The sequence below is a fragment of the Gigantopelta aegis genome, chromosome 13 (assembly GCF_016097555.1).
Source record: "Gigantopelta aegis isolate Gae_Host chromosome 13, Gae_host_genome, whole genome shotgun sequence".
NCBI classification, from domain to species: domain Eukaryota; kingdom Metazoa; phylum Mollusca; class Gastropoda; order Neomphalida; family Peltospiridae; genus Gigantopelta; species Gigantopelta aegis.
In genome coordinates, this window is record NC_054711.1 from 29,482,001 (window position 1) to 29,507,699 (window position 25,699).

The 25,699-nt window shown below is 38.1% G+C and overlaps 1 protein-coding gene across 3 annotated transcripts; it reads right to left on the reverse strand.

Moving 5' to 3' along the window:
- Window positions 1-8,275: 8,275 nt before the first annotated feature.
- On the reverse strand, window positions 8,276-25,396 carry LOC121387459 (elongation factor Ts, mitochondrial-like). Of its 3 annotated transcripts, none has more exons than XM_041518577.1 (6): window positions 25,356-25,396; window positions 24,239-24,390; window positions 22,178-22,306; window positions 18,073-18,180; window positions 16,727-16,898; window positions 8,276-8,836 (listed from the first exon to the last, which is right to left on the reverse strand). In XM_041518577.1, exons 1-6 carry the CDS (start codon window positions 25,369-25,371, stop codon window positions 8,379-8,381), a joined length of 1,035 nt encoding a protein of 344 aa, XP_041374511.1. In that variant the 5' UTR covers window positions 25,372-25,396; the 3' UTR covers window positions 8,276-8,378. The 3 variants fall into 3 exon arrangements, with proteins under 3 accessions (XP_041374511.1, XP_041374512.1, XP_041374513.1); XM_041518578.1 differs by lacking the exon at window positions 25,356-25,396 and adding an exon at window positions 25,206-25,332; XM_041518579.1 differs by lacking the exon at window positions 25,356-25,396 and adding an exon at window positions 25,060-25,161.
- Between the last annotated feature and the right edge of the window lie 303 nt (window positions 25,397-25,699).

Genomic DNA, 25,699 nt, shown 5'->3' on the forward strand with positions numbered 1-25,699 from the left:
CTTAAGCATTTTTATTTGGTTTTATGATTATTCCACATTTTGTTGTTGTTAACTAAAAATTGAACTAACATGAAAAAGATTTTTAATTACAGTGCATCTACTAACTGGACCGGCATGGTCTTTAACTAGAATGGAAATATCTATGATATGATTATGTACAAGAAGTAAACAGTAAGTTGTGGAAAGGGGGATAACTCAGATCAAAAATTGTGGAAACATTATTAGTAGCTTTCGTTAGATTCAAAATTGTAAACTGATGGCGAGTGTGTTCTGTACTGTGATTTGTTAATTACATTCTTTTTCTGGGATCAAATGAAAATAACACCCGGAAAGCTAATGACATCTTTAAAAAATGACGTCATTAGCAATTGGAACAGGCCAAGTTGACGGTTCACGGGTCTATAGTTTTGTAAAAATAATTGAATTATGGCAGTGGTCCATAATTCAAAAACTAAAATTGCCAAGAGGGTTGTCATGGATTTCACTCCCATCGTGGTTCAGTTACGGTGATGAGATGGCTAGAAATCCATGACAGTAGGCCTTTAACCATGTATTAAAAATTACATTTGCGAATGGCTAAGGACGTACTCTTGTGACACCACTTTGCAATGTTCAGAAACGGGTTTAATGCAACAGACTGACTGACGAACTGAAATATTTTAATGTGTTAATATACCACTAAGGTTTCGAACACGTCTGTCCCGGGCTTAACCTCGGACTTCACCAGTGACTAAGTCTGGGTCTCTGCACCAGAACAAGTTTCCAATACACGGTAAGTGTATTATAAGAAGGGAGATAACTCTTATCAGAAATCATGGAAATGTGATCAGTTATTAATATTTTTGTTTTAATTTTTTTTTTAATTTAATTTTGAATAGTTTAGTTTAGTTTGGTCACCGGCTAGTTCTGGCTCTCGTTGCCAGTTATGAATTTTAAAAACAACTTGTGAATTTGTTTTATATTACAGAATACTGTAAATCATAAAATATTAGCGATCTTAAAATCCAAATAAGTGACATATTAGCAGTAGAACTTTAGCGAGGTCAACTGTTAGGAACTAAAGTTGTAGGAACAAATGAAATAATGTTTTTGCCGAATCTTGACGTGTTGCAGCTTACAGACATCTTGAATTTAGTAGAAAATGCCAGGAATGTGCATGCTAACTAACTAGTGTTGTTTGTTATCCTTTTGGTTTAATCAATAGTAGTAGGGGTGGGATGTAGCCCAGTGGTAAGGTTCTCGCTCGATGCGTGATCGGTGTGGGATCGATCCCCGTCGGTGGGCCCATTGAGCTATTTCTTGCTCCAGCCAGTGCACCACGACTGGTACATCAAAGGCTGTGGTATGTACTACCCTGTCTGTGGGATGGTGCATATAAAAGATCCCTTGCTGCTAATCGAAAAGAGTAGCCCATGAAGTGGCAACAGTGGGTTTCCTCTCTATATCTGTGTGGTCCGTAACCATATGTCTGACGCCATATAACTGTTAATAAAATGTGTTGAGTGTGTCGTTAAATAAAATATTTCTTTCTTTAATCAGTAGTATGTAACCGTTGTTGTGCCTTCAGTTAATCACAGACAAAAACAATCGCACAAAAGTGTTTTTGAGCAGTCTGTTGTATGCCTCTTTAAATTTAGCGTCATGAAATATTCGCATCTTGTATGACCTTGCTAAATTCGCTAACATTTTATGCTCGCTAACATTTCCTGATTTACAGTAATTTCATACATGTAATATTGATATTTTGTGAGAAAACAACTGGATTTTTGCAGTTGTTGAATTTTAATGCATAACATGATGTAGGTTTCTGTTCACACAGAGCCACGCAGCATTTAACAGCATTTAACATTTTAGTATCATTGTTGTAAACTACTTGTTGCTCAATTATAATTTTATTATTTATTGTAAAATCATTGTGTATACACAGTTACTATGACTATGAATATGATCTCAGAATTGCAATCATGATATTTCTAAATTATTTTCCTTTCTTTTGTAATTTGAAAGTAGGAAAGGGCATGTAACTGCCAAAGATAATGAAAACAATAAATTGAAGCTTTAAACGGACAGACCATAGTTTTTTAACACTGGCATGTTTTTCACTATTAGAGCCGTTTATGGTAACTGAAATCAAACATTACTTGTATTTTATTGTTTAGATTATCCATTTCCGTACAACCGAAGTGTTTCTGGTCATCGTGGTGTTTCTAATACCACAAAATGCATTTTTCATATTTTAAAAAATGCACATGCGTCTGCATAAGAAGTAATGGTTATGGAGTCACATTTTAGTCTACTTTCAAGGGTATTTCAAGGTCACAAACTCTTATTTCACTCTGTTGTATCCAAATTTGTTACAGATAGGTTAATTTATGTAAATTATGTAAATTAACCTAACTTAGTTTCCATTTTTATGAGTTGACACTAGGGTCTAGGTGACCGGCCTCGGTGGCGTCGTGGTAGGCCATCGGTCTACAGGCTGGTAGGTACTGGGTTCGGATCCCAGTCGAGGCATGGGATTTTTAATCCAGATACCGACTCCAAACCCTGAGTGAGTGCTCCGCAAGGCTCAATGGGTAGGTGTAAACCACTTGCACCGACCAGTGATCCATAACTGGTTCAACAAAGGCCATGGTTTGTGCTATCCTGCCTGTGGGAAGCGCAAATAAAAGATCCCTTGCTGCTAATCGGAAGAGTAGCCCATGTAGTGGCGACAGTGGGTTTCCTCTCAAAATCTGTGTGGTCCTTAACCATATGTCTGACGCCATATAACCGTAAATAAAATGTGTTGAGTGCGTCGTTAAATAAAACATTTCTTTCTTCTTCTTTTTTAGGGTCTAGGTGAAAAATATGCCTTAGTGTTTAAAAACTAGGGTCTGTCCCTTTGAATATGTTAGCCAGACGCCAGTTGATATTTTTTATTGAATATGCATTAAATAAGAAATGATGAAGTGGGAAGATAACTGAAACATCGGTGAATAATACATTTGCGTTAATATTATTATAACATATTTGTTACAGAGCTGGTTACACAAAGTTTTGCTATATTTGAACATTTGAAAGAATGGTAAGATGGTCTCTTAAAACAGGTGCCTGCTTAATAGAGGTCATTATGTACTATTTTGTACTGTATTGGATTGGGAGTACAGTAAAGTGGATTAAACAGGTGGTTACTTGATCCAGTTATGCAGGATAATCTGTAATAAAGGTATTTGTGTATTATATGATTTGGAGCAATAGTGAGATGCAGAGTAAGGTGGTTTCTCAGCCTTGCGGTGGTGTCGTGGTTAAATCTTTGGACATAAGGCTGGTAGGTACAGGGTTCGCAGCCCGGTACCGGCTCCCACCCAGAGCGAGTTTTAATGACTCAATTAGTAGGTGTAAGACCACTACACCCTCTTTTTCTCTTGATAACTAACAACTAACCCACTGTACTGAACAGACAGGCCAGATAGCCGAGGTGTGTGCCCCGGACAGCGTGCTTGAACCTTTAAGTCCTTAATTGGATATAAGCACGAAAATAAGTTGAAATGAAAGGTGGTTTCTGTAGCCAAGTGGCTACTTATTAGAGGTTAATTTGTATATTATTTTGGGAATATGGTAAGGTGATCTTTTAACACAGGTGGTTGATTAATAGCGGTCAGTGTAACTATATTAGATTGCTTTAGGAAAATAGTAAGATGACCTCTTAAAACAGGTGGTTGTTTAATACAGGTCAATTGTACTATATTATGAGTTGGGTTAGAAAGGTGTTTAAGTGGTCTCTTCATACATGTAGCTGTGTAACAGAGGTTTCTAAGTTCTATATATGGTTGGGAGCTGCACATTGTGAAGCGACACAAGAGGGAATGATTTTTTATTGATTTTTTTATGAGAAAATATACTGAACACGAAAAGAAACACACATTTAATTTTCAGCTGTAACATTAATTTAGTTGTAACATTAAATTTAGTTTTTGTTAAGAAGGGATTAATATATTGAAAATCAGAATTACATGTGTGTTATTTTACAAAACTTTGTCTAATCATAAACTAACCTACAACCCTGATATGTATTTCTTTTGATGTTCAGCATACCGGTATTAAGTTAAAGGTCCATTGTCCTCTTACATTGTATAGTACTTTTGTCTTTAATTTAATTTCTGGCTTACTTTTAAAATAGTTATTTTGTCGCACCTAACCATGTGAAATGTGTTCTTGAGTATATTGGTGATCATCTATAAATTTACGAACAAGAAATGTAGCATGTTAAGAAATAAATATTTTAAGTGAGAATCCAACTTCAAGCAGATGTATTGTACATTGTTTTAGAGGACTTGACCGTAAGTAGATTACTTATATGTTTTTTTTGTTTTATCTCCAGATGCTCTGTAATTCCACAAAGTACTGTTTCTACAATGTAGGCTTTACGGTGAAGAAGAAAAACATGAAATAGTTTTATAGGCTTTATTTATATATAATGTTGATTTTCAGATATTTAGGATAAAAGTTTTATTGTATATATTTAGTGTTTGTTGTTTTTATTTTGCATATAAGTGTTAAATCACTTAGATCTTACTGATCACTTTGAGGTGGTTGTCAGATCTGACCAAATCCAATGTTATTCTCAGGCATGTGATTGAAACATTTCTAAAAAAAAAGCTGGAAATGATACATGCGTGCTGAAGGCACATAATTGAGTGCAGAATGCAAGAAAAATGAATGAAAGGAAATTTTTTTAAAAAGCGGAATTCCGCCAATTAGCAGCAGAATCACATGCCTGTATTCTCTCTGTATGCTGTTCATACTACATCTACAGCCTCTCTTCCTGGGGTGTGTTGGGAGGGAGGGGGGGGGGGGGGGAGGATCCTGTTCAGTTGGTAGAGTGCTTGCTTTAGGTTTGTATCATGGGATCAAATCGCCTCAGTGGACTCGTTGGGTTTTTTCCTGTCCCAACCAAGACTGGTATATCAAATGCTGTGGTGTGTACTATCCTGTCTGTGTGGAAAGTGCATATAAAATATCCCTTGCTACTAATGGAAAAATGTAGTGGGTTTCCTCTCTAAGACTATATGTCAAAATGACCAAATTATGTCCGATATCCAATAGCCGGTGATTACTACATCAATGTGCTCTAGTGGTGTCATTAAGCAAAATTAACTTTAACTTTCTTTCAAGATCTTACTGAACAGGCCACTTTGAAGGACACTGTCAGATCTTTTTTTGCTTTTTGTTTGACAGGAAAGCACATACCACACACAGCCTTTGTCCAGTTGTGTTTGGAACTAGAAAAAAACCCGATCAGCTGAATGGATCCACCGAGGTGGTTCGATCCTGTGACAACAAGCACCTCGAGAAAGCACTCAACCGACTGAGCTAAATCCTGCCCCTTGTCAGATCTGACCAAAGTCAACATTATCCTTTATATACATAGTTCAAACGTGTTTACAGCTGTTGCCTCTCTTCCTCAAGTGGTTTTTTTTAGTAGGAGTAGCCTGTGTGGCAGCTATGTGTTCATACTAACAATCACCCTCCAGGGTTCATGGTAACGATCGCCCTACAGGGTTCATGGTAATGAGCCCCATCCAGGGTTCACAGTAACGATCACCCTCCAGGGTTCACAGTAATGATCACCCTCCAGATTTCACAGTAACGATCCCCATCCAGGGTTCATGGTAACGATCACCCTCCAGGGTTAACAATCGCCCTCCAGGGTTCACAGTAACAATCGCCCTCCAGGGTTGACAGTAACAATTGCCCTCCAGGGTTGACAGTAACTCACCCTTCAGGGTTGACAGTAACGATCACTCTACAGGGTTCACGGTAACGATCGCCATCCAGGGTTCACGGTAATGATCGCCCTCCAGGGTTCACGGTAACTCACCCTTCAGGGTTCACAGTAACGATCACTCTACAGGGTTCATGGTAACGATCACCCTCCAGGGTTCACGGTAACGATCCACGATTACCCTCCAGGGTTCACGGTAACGATCCACGATCACCCTCCAGGGTTCACGGTAAAAAATCACCCTCCAGGGTTCACAGTAACGATCGCCTTCCAGGGTTCACAGTAATCATCGCCCTCCAGGGTTCACAGTAACAATCGCCCTCCAGGGTTCACGGTAACGATCGTCCTCCAGGGTTCACGGTAACGATCCCCATCCAGGGTTCACGGTAACGATTGCCCTCCAGGGTTCACAGTAACGATCCCCATCCAGGGTTCACGGTAACGATCGCCCTCCAGGGTTCACGGTATCGATCGCCCTCCAGGATTCACGGTAATGATCAGGGTTCACGGTAACGATTGCCCTCCAGGGTTCACGGTATCGATCGCCCTCCAGGATTCACGGTAATGATCAGGGTTCACGGTAACGATTGCCCTCCAGGGTTCACGGTATCGATCAGCCTCCAGGATTCACACAGTAATGATCACCCTCAAGTCATGTAATTTGAAAACATCATTTTCGAGGAAAAGTCATGGGCCTTATTACACTTGTTGGAAGTTTCCCCACGTCCCGACCAAGATCACGATATGTGCTGTCATGTCTATGAGAAAGCGCATTGTCTGCCTTCCTTTCCCCATCCCAGCACTCTGTAATATAGTGGTAGAGCACTCGCCTGTCGTGTGATAGTTCGTGGATCAATCACACTAAATACTCCGGTTCGTTTCCCCATCTAATGCCCCACAAATGGTACATTAAGGGCTGTGGTATGTGCTGTTCTGTCAATAGAAAAATGCATATAAGAAGGAAGGAAATGTTTTATTTAATGACGCACTCAACAGTTTAATTAAGGTTATATGGCGTCGGACATATGGTTAAGGACCACACAGATATTGAGAGAGGAAACCCGCTGTCGCTACTTCATGGGCTACACTTTTCGATTAGCAGCAAGGGATCTTTTATATGCACCATCTCAAAGACAGGATAACACATACCACTGCCTTTGATATACCAGTTTTGGTGTATTGGCTTGAGAAATGCATATAAGAGAACCTTTGCTGCTTTTTCAGTAGCCTATTTCAGTCTCGAACATTTGGCTCAACCCTTTGTACATATTTTATGAGCAAGCTCACTACATTTTTCCATTAGTAGCCAGAGACCTTTTATATGCACCATCCTACATACAGGATAGCACATACCACAGATCCGGTGATATACCAGTTGAATTGCACTAGCTGGAATGAGAAATAGCTCAATGGACTCACCAATGGGGATCGATCCTAGACCGACCACACATCTGACAAGCACTTTACCACTGGGCTATATCCCTCCCCTGTACTAAATATTAATTTTGGTGTGATATCAAGTAGGCGATATTATATAGTGAGGGTGCTTTGGATTCACTACCAAACATCATTTTATGATCAAGTTATTGAATATCAATATAAATGACATCAGTTTTTTTATCAATAATAACACCAAAAAAAAAAGAGCAACACTATAAAATATTGTTTATTTATTAAATCATTACACAATAACACAAAGCAAGTAACAGTGTATTACCAGTATACACAGGTTATTACGTTTTCACCAGTTAAATAGTTAATTACAGCTTCAGACTGAACCGATGGTGATAGCATTATACTGACCTTCACCACGACTGGTATATCAAAGGCAGTGGTATGTGCTATCCTGTCTGTGGGATGATGCATATAAAAGATCCCTTGCTACTAATGGAAAAATGTAGGTTTCAATCTTCGTCAATGGGCTCATTGGGCTATTTCTCATTCCAGCCAGTGCACCATGACTGGTATATCAAAGGCCATGGTATGTGCTATCCTGTCTGTGGGATGGTGCATATAAAATATCCCTTGCTGCTAATGGAAAAATGTAGGTTTCAATCTTCGTCAATGGGCTCATTGGGATATTTCTCATTCCAGCCAGTGCACCACGACTGGTATATCACAGAATGTGGTATGTGCTATCCTGTCTCTGGGATGGTTCATATAATAGATCCCTTGTTACTAATGGAAAAATGTAGTGGATTTCCTATCTACGACTATATGCCAAAAATACCAAATGTTTGATATCCAATAGCTGATGATTAATACATCAATGTGCTCTAGTGGTGTCGTTAAACAAAACAAAACAATTATCTTTATACTGAACTCCATTGCAAACACATCTCCCAATTTTTGGTTGTTATTCCTGTCCTGTGTTTGAGGTTCCTATAAGAAATCCAAACAAACTTAAAAAGAAGATTAGCGGAAAGTGGGGTTGGCGTTAACTAAATTGAGAGAACATTGTAGTAAGTTTTAACCACATACATTAACATTGTCACTTAAGAGATTCTGTTTGGTGTAGTGCAATCTTTACTCAAAATACAGGCTATGTTACCAGAACACTAGTTACAATGGCTAGAAATTGGGGACAAGTGCCTTTAACTTCGTCTCAAATCTACTGTTCATCTTCTGGTAACTCCTCTCCGCATTCAAAACGCACAAAGTCTTTAATTACCAGATTGTTCTCTTTGAGAATGTCTCCGACAGTGCATGATGAATCCAGTAAAAACTCCTGACAAACCAGTCTGCTTTCTTCCTCTTTAATCTTCGTCTTTTCTTCATCTTTCGTTTCTAGGGGCGTTTCTTCATTTTCATTCTGCGTCGTTTCTTCACTTTTGTTTTGCGTCATTTCTTCACTTTTGTTCTGCGTCATTTCTTCGGCTTTGTTTTGCCTCGATTCACACTCGTCTATCCGTCCGATCGTCTGCGGATTCATCCCAACGATGTGTTGACACAGCTCGTTTGAAATTTCCAACAGTGACGCAGGGTCAAGATTGCATGCAGATGCGTCCAGTTCCACCAAAGCACCGAATTTGCCAACCACACAGTCAGTGTTAGTGTTCAGCTGAGGACCTAAATGAAACAAGAAATGTTTTTAAAACATTAAAGAGACACACCCTAGTTTTTAAGCACTATGGCATATTTTTCACTATCAATAACTGAATGATTGATAACTGAAATCAGCCATTACAATGATTTTATTGTTTAGATTATCCATTTCCGTACATCTGAAGTGTTTCTGGTCATCCTGGTGTTTTTAATATCACAAAATGTATGTTTCATATTTTTTAAAACGCACGTGCCTCCGAGAAGAAACTGTTATGGAGTCGAGTTCAGTCTATTTGTAAAGGTATTTCACCTTGTGAACGTCACAGGCTCTGTTTTACTTAGGAGATAACCCTACTGTGTTTTCCGATTTGTCGCAAATTTAGTTTTATTGGTGATACATTAGCGGAGCTAATAAAACGGTAAATTTGCGACTGTAAAACCACTGACATACGTCCACAAATCGGAAAACCCAGTAGGGTTTTCCCTATTCTAATTAAACTGTTTGTTGGTTAATTTTAAAGAGGAAATTGTTACATTTTTAGTAAGAATAAGCATATAAACGTCATCAGCTGGTGACGTCATTAGGCAGCCCATTAACAGACGATGGGTGGTCGAACAGTTAGCTCTAAGATAGATGTGTAATTTGGCATATTTAATCAGCTCTGGTAATTAGATAACAACTAATAAAGAATAATATGTTCATTTCTGACATAAAAACATCTTGGTATTTAACGAATTCTGTACATAATATGAACCCTAGAGAAATTGTCTTCATGATGTCATTACAAAACAACCATGTTCTTTGCTTAAGCTATGACATATTTCTGCCAGAAAATTTGCGACCGGTATATCGGTGATTTTACCACCTGAAATGTTTAGTAGAGATCCAGTCAGATTCGTTCTTACAAATGTGTTGAATTAGAATCTGTTGTAACCGTATCCAGATGTGTTACAGTTTTGTAGATTAACTGAACTTAGTATCTATTTTCACTAAACTGAAACTAGGGTCTGCGCCTTTAATAAGACAAAATAAGGAATGAAGGAATATTTTAGCATGTTTTAAACTATGGTTTGGTTTTGTTTAACGACACCACTAGAGCACACTGATTTATTAATCATCAGCTATTGGATGTCAAAACATTTGTTAATTATGACATACGTGTATAGCCTTAGAGAGGAAACCCGCTACATTTTTCCATTAGTATCGAGGGAATTTTTTTATATGCACCATTCCACAGACAGGATAGCATTTATCATTTGCTTTTGATATACCAGTCGTAGTGCACTGACAGGAACGAGAAATAGCCCAATGGGCCCACCAACAGGGATCGATCCTAGACCGACCATGTATCAGGCAAGCGTTTTACCACTGAGCTACATCATTCCCCACTGGTTTGAAACCAAATGTAGGCAGATCAAAATTACCATAGGTGGACATCTTGCCTATGGTGATAAATTCAATAAGTTCGAGGCCTGTATAGAAATATCTATATAAAATCAGTTTTCATCTAGACTGTGGTTGGTGCTGGAAGGAAATGCTTTATTTAACGACACACTCAACACATTTTATTTACAGTTATATGGCATCAGACATATGGTTAAGTACCACCAAGTATTGAGGGAGGAAACCTGCTGTCATCAATTCATGGGTTACTCTTTTCGATTAGCAGCAAGGGATCTTTTATATGCACCATCACATAGACAGGATGGCACATACCACAGCCTTTGATGTACCAGTCGTGGTGCACTGACTGGAGTGAGAAATAGCCCAATGGGCCCACTGACAGGGATCGATCCCAAACCGACCACACATCAAGGGAGCGCTTTACCACTGGGCTACGTATCGCCCCCTGGTTTGTGCTGGAAGGCGATATGTAGAATATATTTAAGGATTGTTTGTTATTTCTGTTACATTCATTGGGGTATGAACAAAAACAAATTATCTGCAAACTGTTTGAATCGGCGAAGACAATACTTATAATTAAATTTTACTCGTACTTGCTAATAATAACACTAAAACTTCATACTTTATTTTGAATTACTTTTGGCCCACAAACAATAACGCTTAATAAGACAACTTGCCCATATACAATGACGTCATCACATATGACGTTCCTTGACGATGTAATTTTTACTTTCATTGAGAATTGAACAAACTCCCGTCTGGACTAAAGGGATGACGTTTTGTCGTAATGAATGTAGCGGAAATTTAATTATTTAAGTTATAAATCACCTGACACGTGTATATAAGTTATAAATCACCTGACACGTGTATGTAAGTCATAAATCACCTGACACGTGTATGTAAGTCATAAGTCACCTGACACGTGTATGTAAGTTATAAGTCACCTGACACGTGTATGTAAGTCATAAGTCACCTGACACGTGTATGTAAGTCATAAGTCACCTGACACGTGTATGTAAGTCATAAGTCACCTGACACGTGTATGTAAGTTATAAGTCACCTGACACGTGTATGTAAGTTATAAATCACCTGACACGTGTATGTAAATTATAAATCACCTGACACGTGTATGTAAGTTATAAATCACCTGACACGTGTATGTAAGTTATAAATCACCTGACACGTGTATGTAAGTTATAAGTCACCTGACACCAGTGGGGTTGTTGCCCTGGGCGCAAAATTCTGGACTGGTGGAAAGGACTCGGGGTTAGGGGGCGCAATACTTGCCTTGCCCCGGGCACTGACAACCCACACTACACCACTGCCTGACACGTGTATGTAAGTTTTGATCTAGAAGGTGATATATAGAATATATGTAAGTTGTAAATCGCCTGACACGTGTATGTAAGTTTTGATCTAGAAGGTGATAGTAAGTTATAAATCATCTGACATGTGTATGTAAGTTTTGATCTAAAAGGTGATATGTAGAATATATGTAAGTTGTAAATCACCTGACACGTGTATGTAAGTTTTGATCTAGAAGGTGATATATAGAATATATGTAAGTTGTAAATCGCCTGACATGTGTATGTAAGTTATAAATCATCTGACATGTGTATGTATGTTTTGATCTAGAAGGTGATATGTAGAATATATGTAAGTTGTAAATCACCTGACACGTGTATGTAAGTTTTGATCTAGAAGGTGATAGTAAGTTATAAATCACCTGACATGTGTATGTATGTTTTAATCTAGAAGGTGATATGTAGAATATATGTAAGTTGTAAATCACCTGACACGTGTATGTAAGTTATAAATCACCTGACACGTGTATGTAAGTTTTAATCTAGAAGGTGATATGTAGAATATATGTAAGTTGTAAATCACCTGACACCTGTATGTAAGTTATAAATCACCTGACATGTGTATGTAAGTTTTTAATCACCTGACATGTGTATGTATGTTTTGATCTAGAAGGTGAACTGTAGAATATATGTAAGTTGTAAATCACCTGACACGTGTATGTAAGTTTTGATCTAGAAGGTGATAGTAAGTTATAAATCACCTGACATGTGTATGTATGTTTTAATCTAGAAGGTGATATGTAGAATATATGTAAGTTGTAAATCACCTGACACGTGTATGTAAGTTATAAATCACCTGACATGTGTATGTAAGTTTTAATCTAGAAGGTGATATGTAGAATATATGTAAGTTGTAAATCACCTGACACCTGTATGTAAGTTATAAATCACCTGACATGTGTATGTAAGTTTTTAATCACCTGACATGTGTATGTATGTTTTGATCTAGAAGGTGAACTGTAGAATATATGTAAGTTGTAAATCACCTGACACGTGTATGTAAGTTTTGATCTAGAAGGTGATATGTAGAATATATGTTATAAATCACCTGACACGTGTATGTAAGTTATAAATCACCTGACACGTGTATGTAAGTTATAAATCACCTGACACGTGTATGTAAGTTATAAATCACTTGACACGTGTATGTAAGTTATAAATCACCTGACACGTGTATGTAAGTTATAAATCACCTGACACGTGTATGTAAGTTATAAGTCACCTGACACCAGTGGGGTTGTTGCCCTGGGCGCAAAATTCTGGACTGGTGGAAAGGACTCGGGGTTAGGGGGCGCAATACTTGCCTTGCCCCGGGCACTGACAACCCACACTACACCACTGCCTGACACGTGTATGTAAGTTTTGATCTAGAAGGTGATATATAGAATATATGTAAGTTGTAAATCGCCTGACACGTGTATGTAAGTTTTGATCTAGAAGGTAGTAAGTTATAAATCATCTGACATGTGTATGTAAGTTTTGATCTAAAAGGTGATATGTAGAATATATGTAAGTTGTAAATCACCTGACACGTGTATGTAAGTTTTGATCTAGAAGGTGATATATAGAATATATGTAAGTTGTAAATCGCCTGACATGTGTATGTAAGTTATAAATCACCTGACACGTGTATGTAAGTTTTGATCTAGAAGGTGATATGTAGAATATATGTAAGTTGTAAATCACCTGACACGTGTATGTAAGTTTTGATCTAGAAGGTGATAGTAAGTTATAAATCACCTGACACGTGTATGTATGTTTTAATCTAGAAGGTGATATGTAGAATATATGTAAGTTGTAAATCACCTGACACGTGTATGTAAGTTATAAATCACCTGACACGTGTATGTAAGTTTTAATCTAGAAGGTGATATGTAGAATATATGTAAGTTGTAAATCACCTGACACCTGTATGTAAGTTATAAATCACCTGACATGTGTATGTAAGTTTTTAATCACCTGACATGTGTATGTATGTTTTGATCTAGAAGGTGAACTGTAGAATATATGTAAGTTGTAAATCGCCTGACACGTGTATGTAAGTTTTGATCTAGAAGGTGATATGTAGAATATATGTAAGTTGTAAATCACCTGACACGTGTATGTAAGTTTTGATCTAGAAGGTGATATGTAGAATATATGTAAGTTGTAAATCACCTGACACGTGTATGTAAGTTTTGATCTAGAAGGTGATAGTAAGTTATAAATCACCTGACACGTGTATGTAAGTTTTGATCTAGAAGGTGATAGTAAGTTATAAATCACCTGACACGTGTATATAAGTTTTGATCTAGAAGGTGATATGTAGAATATATGTAAGTTGTAAATCACCTGACACGTGTATGTAAGTTTTGATCTAGAAGGTGATATGTAGAATATATGTAAGTTGTAAATCACCTGACACGTGTATGTAAGTTTTAATCTAGAAGGTGATATGTAGAATATATGTAAGTTGTAAATCACCTGACACGTGTATGTAAGTTATAAATCACCTGACACGTGTATGTAAGTTTTAATCTAGAAGGTGATATGTAGAATATATGTAAGTTGTAAATCACCTGACACGTGTATGTAAGTTTTGATCTAGAAGGTGATAGTAAGTTATAAATCATCTGACATGTGTATGTATGTTTTGATCTAGAAGGTGATATGTAGAATATATGTAAGTTGTAAATCACCTGACACGTGTATGTAAGTTGTAAATCACCTGACACCTGTATGTAAGTTTTGATCTAGAAGGTGACATGTAGAATATATGTAAGTTGTAAATCACCTGACACCTGTATGTAAGTTATAAATCACCTGACATGTGTATGTAAGTTTTTAATCACCTGACATGTGTATGTATGTTTTGATCTAGAAGGTGAACTGTAGAATATATGTAAGTTGTAAATCACCTGACACGTGTATGTAAGTTTTGATCTAGAAGGTGATATGTAGAATATATGTTATAAATCACCTGACACGTGTATGTAAGTTATAAATCACCTGACACGTGTATGTAAGTTATAAATCACCTGACACGTGTATGTAAGTTATAAATCACTTGACACGTGTATGTAAGTTATAAATCACCTGACACGTGTATGTAAGTTATAAATCACCTGACACGTGTATGTAAGTTATAAGTCACCTGACACCAGTGGGGTTGTTGCCCTGGGCGCAAAATTCTGGACTGGTGGAAAGGACTCGGGGTTAGGGGGCGCAATACTTGCCTTGCCCCGGGCACTGACAACCCACACTACACCACTGCCTGACACGTGTATGTAAGTTTTGATCTAGAAGGTGATATATAGAATATATGTAAGTTGTAAATCGCCTGACACGTGTATGTAAGTTTTGATCTAGAAGGTGATATGTAGAATATATGTAAGTTGTAAATCACCTGACACGTGTATGTAAGTTTTGATCTAGAAGGTGATATGTAGAATATATGTAAGTTGTAAATCACCTGACACGTGTATGTAAGTTTTGATCTAGAAGGTGATAGTAAGTTATAAATCACCTGACACGTGTATATAAGTTTTGATCTAGAAGGTGATATGTAGAATATATGTAAGTTGTAAATCACCTGACACGTGTATGTAAGTTTTGATCTAGAAGGTGATATGTAGAATATATGTAAGTTGTAAATCACCTGACACGTGTATGTAAGTTTTAATCTAGAAGGTGATATGTAGAATATATGTAAGTTGTAAATCACCTGACACGTGTATGTAAGTTATAAATCACCTGACACGTATGTATGTAAGTTTTGATCTAGAAGGTGATATGTAGAATATATGTAAGTTGTAAATCACCTGACACGTGTATGTAAGTTTTGATCTAGAAGGTGATATGTAGAATATATGTAAGTTGTAAATCACCTGACACGTGTATGTAAGTTTTGATCTAGAAGGTGATATGTAGAATATATGTAAGTTGTAAATCACCTGACACGTGTATGTAAGTTTTAATCTAGAAGGTGATATGTAGAATATATGTAAGTTGTAAATCACCTGACACGTGTATGTAAGTTTTAATCTAGAAGGTGATGTAAGTAAGTTGTGAAATACCTGACAATATATGTAAGTTGTGATCTAGAAGGTGATATGTAAGTTATAAATCATCTGACATGTGTATGTATGTTTTGATCTAGAAGGTGATATGTAGAATATATGTAAGTTGTAAATCACCTGACACGTGTATGTAAGTTGTAAATCACCTGACACCTGTATGTAAGTTTTGATCTAGAAGGTGACATGTAGAATATATGTAAGTTGTAAATCACCTGACACCTGTATGTAAGTTATAAATCGCCTGACATGTGTATGTAAGTTTTTAATCACCTGACATGTGTATGTATGTTTTGATCTAGAAGGTGAACTGTAGAATATATGTAAGTTGTAAATCACCTGACACGTGTATGTAAGTTTTGATCTAGAAGGTGATATGTAGAATATATGTTATAAATCACCTGACACGTGTATGTAAGTTATAAATCACCTGACATGTGTATGTAAGTCATAAATCACCTGATACGTGTATGTAAGTCATAAATCACCTGACATGTATATGTAAGTCATAAATCACCTGACACGTGTATGTAAGTTATAAATCACCTGACACGTGTATGTAAGTTATAAATCACCTGACATGTGTATGTAAGTTTTTAATCACCTGACATGTGTATGTATGTTTTGATCTAGAAGGTAAACTGTAGAATATATGTAAGTTATAAATCACCTGACACGTGTATGTAAGTTTTGATCTAGAAGGTGATATGTAGAATATATGTTATAAATCACCTGACACGTGTATGTAAGTCATAAATCACCTGACACGTGTATGTAAGTCATAAATCACCTGACACGTGTATGTAAGTCATATAAATCACCTGACACGTATATGTAAGTTATAAATCACCTGACACGTGTATGTAAGTTATAAATCACCTGACACGTGTATGTAAGTTATAAATCACCTGACACGTGTATGTAAGTTATAAATCACCTGACACGTGTATGTAAGTTATAAATCACCTGACACGTGTATGTAAGTTATAAATCACCTGACATGTGTATGTAAGTTTTTAATCACCTGACATGTGTATGTATGTTTTGATCTAGAAGGTAAACTGTAGAATATATGTAAGTTATAAATCACCTGACACGTGTATGTAAGTTTTGATCTCAGACGAGGGCGAAGCCTGCAGATGAACAACTCGACGTAGCGCCATGTTTTCTCCGATACTGCCTACTTCAAGCGCCACCAAGTCGGCCAGTGTCTTGTTGTCGGGCGATCTCAGCTCGCCCACTTCAGACTTCGACAGAGAAATCTGAACAAAAAAAAGTAAAGTTTGTTTTATTTAACGACGCCACTAGAGCACATTGATTTTTTTTATCTTATCATCGGCTATTGGACGTCAAACATATGGTCATTCCGACACTGATTTTTACTGGAAACCCGCTGTCACCACATAGGCTACTCTTTTATGACAGGCAGCAAGGGATCTTTTATTTGTGCTTCCCACAGGCAGGATAGCACAAACCATGGCCTTTGTTGAACCAGTTATGAATCACTGGTCGGTGCAAGTGGTTTACACCTACCCATTGAGCCTTGGGTTTGGAGTCAGTATCTGGATTAAAAATCCCATGCCTCGACTGGGATCCGAACCCAGTACCTGCTAACCTGTAGACCAATGGCCTAACCACGATGCCACCGACGCCGGTGCAAATCTGAACAATAAACAAAGTAACACTAACGCACAATTCATAATTAGCAGTCACCTAGTCTCATTGTGAACAAAATATATTGAGTCGAATTTACAGTTTCTTTTTCTTAAACGCAGATGTTTAAGCATTATAAATGTACATGTATGTAGTTACACACGTGTAAGACGTAAACAGGCTTTGTAAATTCAGCCCATTGTTAACTGTAACCCAAGCATAAAGATTAAGGATGAGTATCATGAAAAATTTCTTGACATTTAAAAGGTATTTTCCAAGATATTTTCCGGCATTTTTCTGTGATCATCGATATAATTAAATAATATTAAATGTTTGGATTTAAATTATTTTAAATTACAATTTTTTATAACTTTCCAGGATTTCCATGACTTACATGTGTATATTATATAAACCATGTAAAAATCACCCTATCTTGTCCCCTCCTCCAATCCCCCCCTCCCTTAAGTTATAACATTTGGAGGAGGGGGTTGGGGAGAATATTGGGTTTTTGTTTTATTATAGTGTGTTGGCTTTTTCTGTTGTTTATGATTTCTTTTTTGGGGGTGGGGGTGTTATTTATTCAAATACTAAATAATGAATGAATGAATTTTTAACGATATAATAAATAAATAAATAAATAAATAAATAAATAAATAAATAATAAAACAGGGTTTAGCTACTAAAAAACCAAATTAATAAATAAATAATCACAGTTTACATGAAAAAAATAAAATAAAAATTAATTATAAATTGCACACAACTAGTTATTTTAAACATGTTTACCTTCTTACTGTTGCCGCTGGCAAACTGGTTCTGACACACATTAACCAGTTCAGCTACTAAACTGATAAATTTTGTATTTCTCGCAACAAAATCGGTCTCGCAGTTCACCTGTAAAACAAGGACATGTTCATTAATGGTGACCAGAAAACAAATGTTTGTTTAACAATACCCCAACAGCTCAGTTGGTAAAGAACTTGCCTGAGATGCTTGGGATGTAGGATCAAACCCCCTTGGTGGACCCATTCCAAGCAGTGCCTCACAACTGTGTATGTGTGGGAACATTTTGTTCAATATTGCATTGCGATTTGCTATGCCATGGCTTGAACTTAACAGTGGCACCGAAGGCAATTGCCGTCATTGAGATATAAATTGCCATAGATAGAGAGCATCACCGATGGTACTTTTGTGCAGTCGGTAAATCTCCTCAACAATGGCGAAATGTATACACCTGGTGGACATTATCTGCCAATATTTAACATTTGCACATTTAAAAAATGTCTACATATAACAAGATAGCCTTTCAGTCAGGTTTATTTGCTGCAAATGTCACTTTAAAAAAAATTGCCATAGGCAGGCTCAAAATTGCCGTTGGTGAACTGTTTCACCCTTTGCAATTCTTTTAAACATTGCTGTGGAAGACAAATTCTGAAGTTCGAGCCCTGTATGCAAGTTGGAGAGATCTCTACAGAATTTTACAACCGTAAACAGTAGTTGCTAGGGGTGTAACAATATACTCAAATATTGGGTGCACCGAACAGCGATCTGTATCATGGTTGCAGTCGTATTCGTCACTAGCTGAACCGAATACACGAATACATTTATGTAATGCTAACTCTACAATTTATGTTTCTAATTTGTACAAACCAAAATGCAATACCGATTCGATTGTTCTTATAATGTTTGGACCGATTTTGTATTATATCAAGCACAAAGACAAATCCTTTTTTTATTCAACCTACTGGACTAATAACCCACACAGGGCTTCTAGAATGCTTTTTCAGTCCACTAGCCATGGGATAAATGATTTTTAAAATTTACTAGCCACGATTTAAAATTCACCATACCTACTTTATTTTAAGTTAATACAATTTTGGGGGTTGGGGCAGGATATTCATATTTACAAAATAGACAAAACTGCAACATTTGACAAAAACATTCACTAGCCATCGGACATAGCAATAGTAGTTATTTACTAGCCCAACATTGAATATCACTAGCCATGGGAGTGGGGCTACCATAATCAGGAAGCCCTGTCTGGCATAGCAATAGTAGTTATTTACAAGCCAAACATTGAATATCACTAGCCATGGGAGTGGGGCTACCATAATCAGGAAGCCCTGTCTGGCATAGCAATAGTAGTTATTTACAAGCCCAACATTGAATATCACTAGCCATGGGAGTGGGGCTACCATAATCAGGAAGCCCTGTCTGGCATAGCAATAGTAGTTATTTACAAGCCCAACATTGAATATCACTAGCCATGGGAGTGGGGCTACCATAATCAGGAAGCCCTGTCTGGCATAGCAATAGTAGTTATTTACTAGCCCAACATTGAATATCACTAGCCATGGGAGTGGGGCTACCATAATCAGGAAGCCCTGTCTGGCATAGCAATAGTAGTTATTTACAAGCCCAACATTGAATATCACTAGCCATGGGAGTGGGGCTACCATAATCAGGAAGCCCTGTCTGGCATAGCAATAGTAGTTATTTACAAGCCCAACATTGAATATCACTAGCCATGGGAGTGGGGCTACCATAATCAGGAAGCCCTGTCTGGCATGGCAATAGTAGTTATTTACTAGCCCAACATTGAATATCACTAGCCATGGGAGTGGGGCTACCATAATCTAGAAGCCCCGTCTGGCATGGCAATAGTAGTTATTTACTAGCCCAACATTGAATATCCATGGGCGGATCCAGGAAATATTTTTAGGGGGGGACCAAAAAAGAAGGGCACATTGACTCGTCAAAAGGGCACCTTACTACAAGTTTTGATATTTACAATTAATATGAATTCCTACAGTTCTACGTCATAATATACTAGCAATAATGAAGTAAATTGGCGTCACTCGCGTTAGAACCTCAATGGGGCCCCATTGAGACTCAATAACACAGACACATATCTGCAAGCTTGCGCATGTACACGAAAATCTTGATTTCATTTATCTACAATATAATTATTGTTTACTTAAAAAAAAAAAAATTCTACAAACAAAAAGGGCACTTGGACATTTTGAGGGCACTTGAACAATTTTTTTTTTGGGGGGGGGGGGGGACGCGTCCCCCTGGTCCCCCCCCCCCTTGGATCCGCCCATGATATCACTAGCCATGGGAGTGGGGCTACCACAATCTAGAAGCCCCGTCTGGCATGGCAATAGTAGTTATTTACTAGCCCAACATTGAATATCACTAGCCATGGGAGTGGAGCTATCATAATCTAGAAGCCCCGTCTGGCATGGCAATAGTAGTTATTTAGTAGCCCAACATTGAATATCACTAGCCATGGGAGTGGGGCTACCATAATCTAGAAGCCCCGTCTGGCATGGCAATAGTAGTTATTTAGTAGCCCAACATTGAATATCACTAGCCATGGAAGTGGGGCTACCATAATCTAGAAGCCCCGTCTGGCATGGCAATAGTAGTTATTTAGTAGCCCAACATTGAATATCACTAGCCATGGGAGTGGGGCTACCATAATCAGGAAGCCCTGTCTGGCATAGCAATAGTAGTTATTTAGTAGCCCAACATTGAATATCACTAGCCATGGGAGTGGGGCTACCATAATCAGGAAGCCCTGTCTGGCATAGCAATAGTAGTTATTTACTAGTCCAACATTGAATATCACTAGCCATGGGAGTGGGGCTACCATAATCAGGAAGCCCTGTCTGGCATAGCAATAGTAGTTATTTAGTAGCCCAACATTGAATATCACTAGCCATGGGAGTGGGGCTACCATAATCAGGAAGCCCTGTCTGGCATAGCAATAGTAGTTATTTAGTAGCCCAACATTGAATATCACTAGCCATGGGAGTGGGGCTACCATAATCAGGAAGCCCTGTCTGGCATAGCAATAGTAGTTATTTACTAGCCCAACATTGAATATCACTAGCCATGGGAGTGGGGCTACCATAATCAGGAAGCCCTGTCTGGCATAGCAATAGTAGTTATTTACTAGCCCAACATTGAATATCACTAGCCATGGGAGTGGAGCTACCATAATCTAGAAGCCCTGCCACAAAACATCTTTATCTTTGAAAAAATATTGCTGTTCCTTTTTGCAAAACCTTTTCACTTTTGTATTCCTAGACGTGAATATATATTCGTATTCGTCATTCGTGATATGTATCGTATTCGCCATCCTGTGTATTCGTTACACCGATAGTAGATGCTAATCAATTTTCCATTGACTAGATATACTGCTAATGAAGATTTTAAAAACAAAACGTGTCCTGATGCGGAATGCAGAACTGTTTGTCGTGCCCATATCCAACATAGGTTCAGGCACGCCGCCCCGGACTTGGCCTCTGACATAGTCAGTGGGCAATTCCAAGGCGGGAATGGGGGGGGGGGGGGGGGGGGGGGGGGGGGGGGGAGGGGAGGGAAGGAGTCCTGATGTGCTGCCCTGTCTGTGGGACGGTGCATATAAAAGATCCCTTTCTGCTAATGGAAAAATGTAGTGGGTTTCCCGTAAGACTACCTGTTAGGATTATCAAATGTTTGACATTCAGTAGCTGAAAATCAATAAATCATTGTGCTCTAGTGATGTAGTTAAACAGAACAAACATTTTTCTTTATTATCTTAGATGAAAATGAATATTTTTTGGTCATACACTACATAAATAAAGATAAAAATTTGGTTTGTGCGCCCCCCCACCCCCGACTAGACTGTTCTCCTCTATACTAGATTGTGCCCCCCCCAACTAGAGACTGTTCTCCTCTACTAGATTGTGCCCCCCCCCCCCAAACTAGTGACTGTTCTCTCTACTAGATTGTGCCCACCCCCCACCCCCCACAAACACCTTCCCCAATAACAGCTACTGTTCCTACAGGCCTAAAGTTGTCCCTATAGACTGTCGAAATGAGAACTGCTCAACAAACACACCTCTATCATGGTCGCCGACTTGTCCCTGGTTATCATGCCGACCAAACCCTGGGACATGGGGCGTGTCTGTAACTTGGTCGCCTTGGCCCAGCCTTCTTTTTGAGCCTGTTCCTTCAACCAGCTCTCTGCCTAAAACAGAAAAAAGAAAGAAAGACATATTTCATTTAACAACGTATTCAACATATTTTAACTATGGCCCTCGGTCCCAGACAGTGAATTTTGGTTTGGGCTAGTGGAAGTTGATCACTATGTTATTATACTCTTGAAAAAAGGTAGGGGAACCTGAAATATTAATGTTAATATCAACTATTAGACCGAACATATGTTTTGACCACAGACATCCTCGTAAAGAACATTTAGATTTGTTTATCAACACACAGAAACACATTCCAAAATTTGCACATGCATCACGCAGTTGCCCTGTACACGTGCATGGGGAGTCATTCTCGATTTTGACCATTTCCAGGAAGGTTGATTAATCACTGTGGAACATTATTTCTTTCAATCTTTTTCATTCTGTTGATCATACAGTTGTTATTGTTTTGTTTTTAGTAATTTTTATTGTTTGAATTTGCAATTTACTGATAAAAAACTTCAACTTTCAAATTTCGCTTCTGACCCCAATCACCCTTCAAGATCTTTGGTGGTCATAAAACCTACTGTAATACTGAACTACCGGTTGTAATGTTTGCCCAATTAATTCACTATTATCATATAACTATTCCCCACAGCTAATATACCTTACAATTTTGGCAATTGTAAATTCTTATTAGAGTTCCCCTACTTTTTTTGAAGAGTATATAATACATAGGGCACTAGCCAAAGCTTCTGTGAGGGCTAGTGACTTTCTCAAACACTAACAGTAAAATAAGGCGTCAGACATATGCATGGTTAAGGACCACAGAGATAATCAGAGAGGAGTCCCACTGTCATCATTCCATGTGCTACTCTTTTCGATTAGCAGCAAGATATCTTTTATACAGCAGGGCTCAAACAATGGCACAGACGACAATTGTCGTCATTCAGATACAGTCAAATCCACTTAATTGCATAGCCCTGGTCTGTGTTAAATTTATGCTAATAACCAGTATAACCGATTGCTTAGATTATGGGGATTCATTTAAGATATGTAGCGGGATGTAGCCCAGTGGTAAAGTGCTCGCTTGCAGTCCTTGGTTTTTGAAAAATTCAGGCGAGCGAAAAATTGCACTTTCCAAAATAAATAAAATAGACAGTGTAGCTCAGATTTGATTTTGACTGGTATGTCTACCAATTTGTCTATTAAACCAGTATTTTCTCGATTTGTTCAACAAAGAGAAATACCAGCTGAATGACTGCATGGCAGTTACTGCCATGTTTTAAATTTGTATTGTTTCAATAAAAGGACCTTCCTATCAGCTAAATGAGCTATTAAAAGTATTGGTTTTTGTAAATAGTGGAAATAAATTTACAAATTAATTTTACGTGCGCCATTTGTCGAATGTAACATGCACTGTTTTTCACACTCGTCAGATTGAAATTATGTGCGCTGTACGAGCGCGATCGCACACCTTAAAAACCAAGGTCTGCACTTGATGCGGGGTCAGTTTTTGGATCAATCCCCGTTGGTGGGCCCATTATATATATTGCCGTAGGTCGGGAGTGTCAATGACAGCACTTTTCTGCCACTGGTTAAACATTTCTGCCGTCAGTAAAGCTCTTCAACGATAACAAACTGTATATACCTGGTGTATATTATCTGCTAGCATTTAACATTTGTTCATCTGTGGGCCCAGTGGGCTATCTTTTGTTCCAACCAGTGCACCACGACTGGTATATTAAAGGCCATGGTATGTGCTATCCTGTCTGTGGGATGGTTCCTGTAAAAGATCCTTTGCTACTAATGGAAAAGTGTAACGGGTTTCCTCTCTAAGACTATATACAGTAAATCAAAATTACGAAATGTGTGACATCCAAAAGATGATTAATAAATCAATAAGCTCTAGTGGTGTCGTTAAAAAAAAAAAACTAACTTCTTCTCAAATATATTTGTCGAACACTACTGCAAATCTAATTCCACACCTGCTTAATGTCGTTATCGAATTGCTCCAGTGCCTTCTTGCAGTTGATGAATGGAAATCCTGTTTTCTTGCGGAGTTTGCTCAACAAAGATTTGTCAACGCCGGTCGACATCCCACGGATGCCCCAGTTCCACAGTCGCATCATCGTCAAACCTGAAAGAGTGAAAAATTTCATATAAAACTAGAGCTGGGTGGTATTGAAATTTTAGGTTCGTTATCGCAATCAGTATTTTTGGAGTGAAACTTCTCAAGAGTCCTATATAATTATTACTGTCCTTATGTATTCAGTCGGGGGGTAATTACGGACTTAAGGAAAAGGACAGTGTGGAATCTAGCTCAGTCACTAGAAGGAAAGAAATGTTTATTTAACGATGCACTCAACACATTTTATTTACGGTTATATGACATCAGACATATGGTTAAGGATCACACAGATATTTAGAGAGAAAACCTGCTGTCACCACTTCATGGGCTACTCTTTTCGATTAGCAGCAAGGGATCTTTTATATGCACCATCCCACAGACAGGATAGTACTTAGTACAGCCTTTGTTACACCGGTTGTGGAGCACTGACTGGAAGGAGAAATAGCCCAATGGGTCCACCGACAGGGATCGATCTTAAACAGACTGTACATCAAGCGAACGCTTTACCACTTTGCTACGTTCCACCCCCAGTCAGTAGAGCACTCGTCTAGAACTAACCTTAACCACTGAAACAGTGAAAGGGGGGGGGGGGGGGGGGGGTAAGGGTCAAATTCGTGCCTACTATTTTTGTATGCAATTTACAAATCAATCGCAAATAAATAACTTGTAATAAATTACATAGTATGAAAACAAATGTCAAATGCGATCCCTGTGGGACGGACGATCATTGCTGCTTTCGCAGCACTGTAACAAAACGTTACAAATGTCAATCATGATCATCTCAATGTTGAATGCGGCGTATGGATTAACCTCTCCATACATACCCTGTACACATAAACCCTTCCCATTTCAGAAAATGGTTGCATTGAGTAACATCAGCCACCCTTTTATTCTACACCATCTTAAGAAATAAGGTAAACGAAAACACAGGGCTCAGTGTATAATTCGTGTTGGTAGATTCAAAACGTGATCACCTGAAGTAACTTTCATTTCACGTGTTCTGGCTGTACCGGAAGTAAACATTTCATTTGTAACTGGGCAATACGTAACGGACTGGTGAAATAATAGAAAGACGAATTTAGCAACACTCTTTGGTACGTTGTTCAACGGTAAATATTACAGACGCATGCATGTGCAGGTTGGGGTTGGGGTCGAAACCTCACAGCTCCAAACAATTTTGTTTTTTAATTGTATTTTGGGGGGAGTCATGACCCGACCCTACAAATTTCGCTCTGATCGTAAGAGAGCAATGAAGGAAATGTTTTATTTAACGACTCACTCAACACATTTTATTTACGGTTATATGGCTTCGGACATA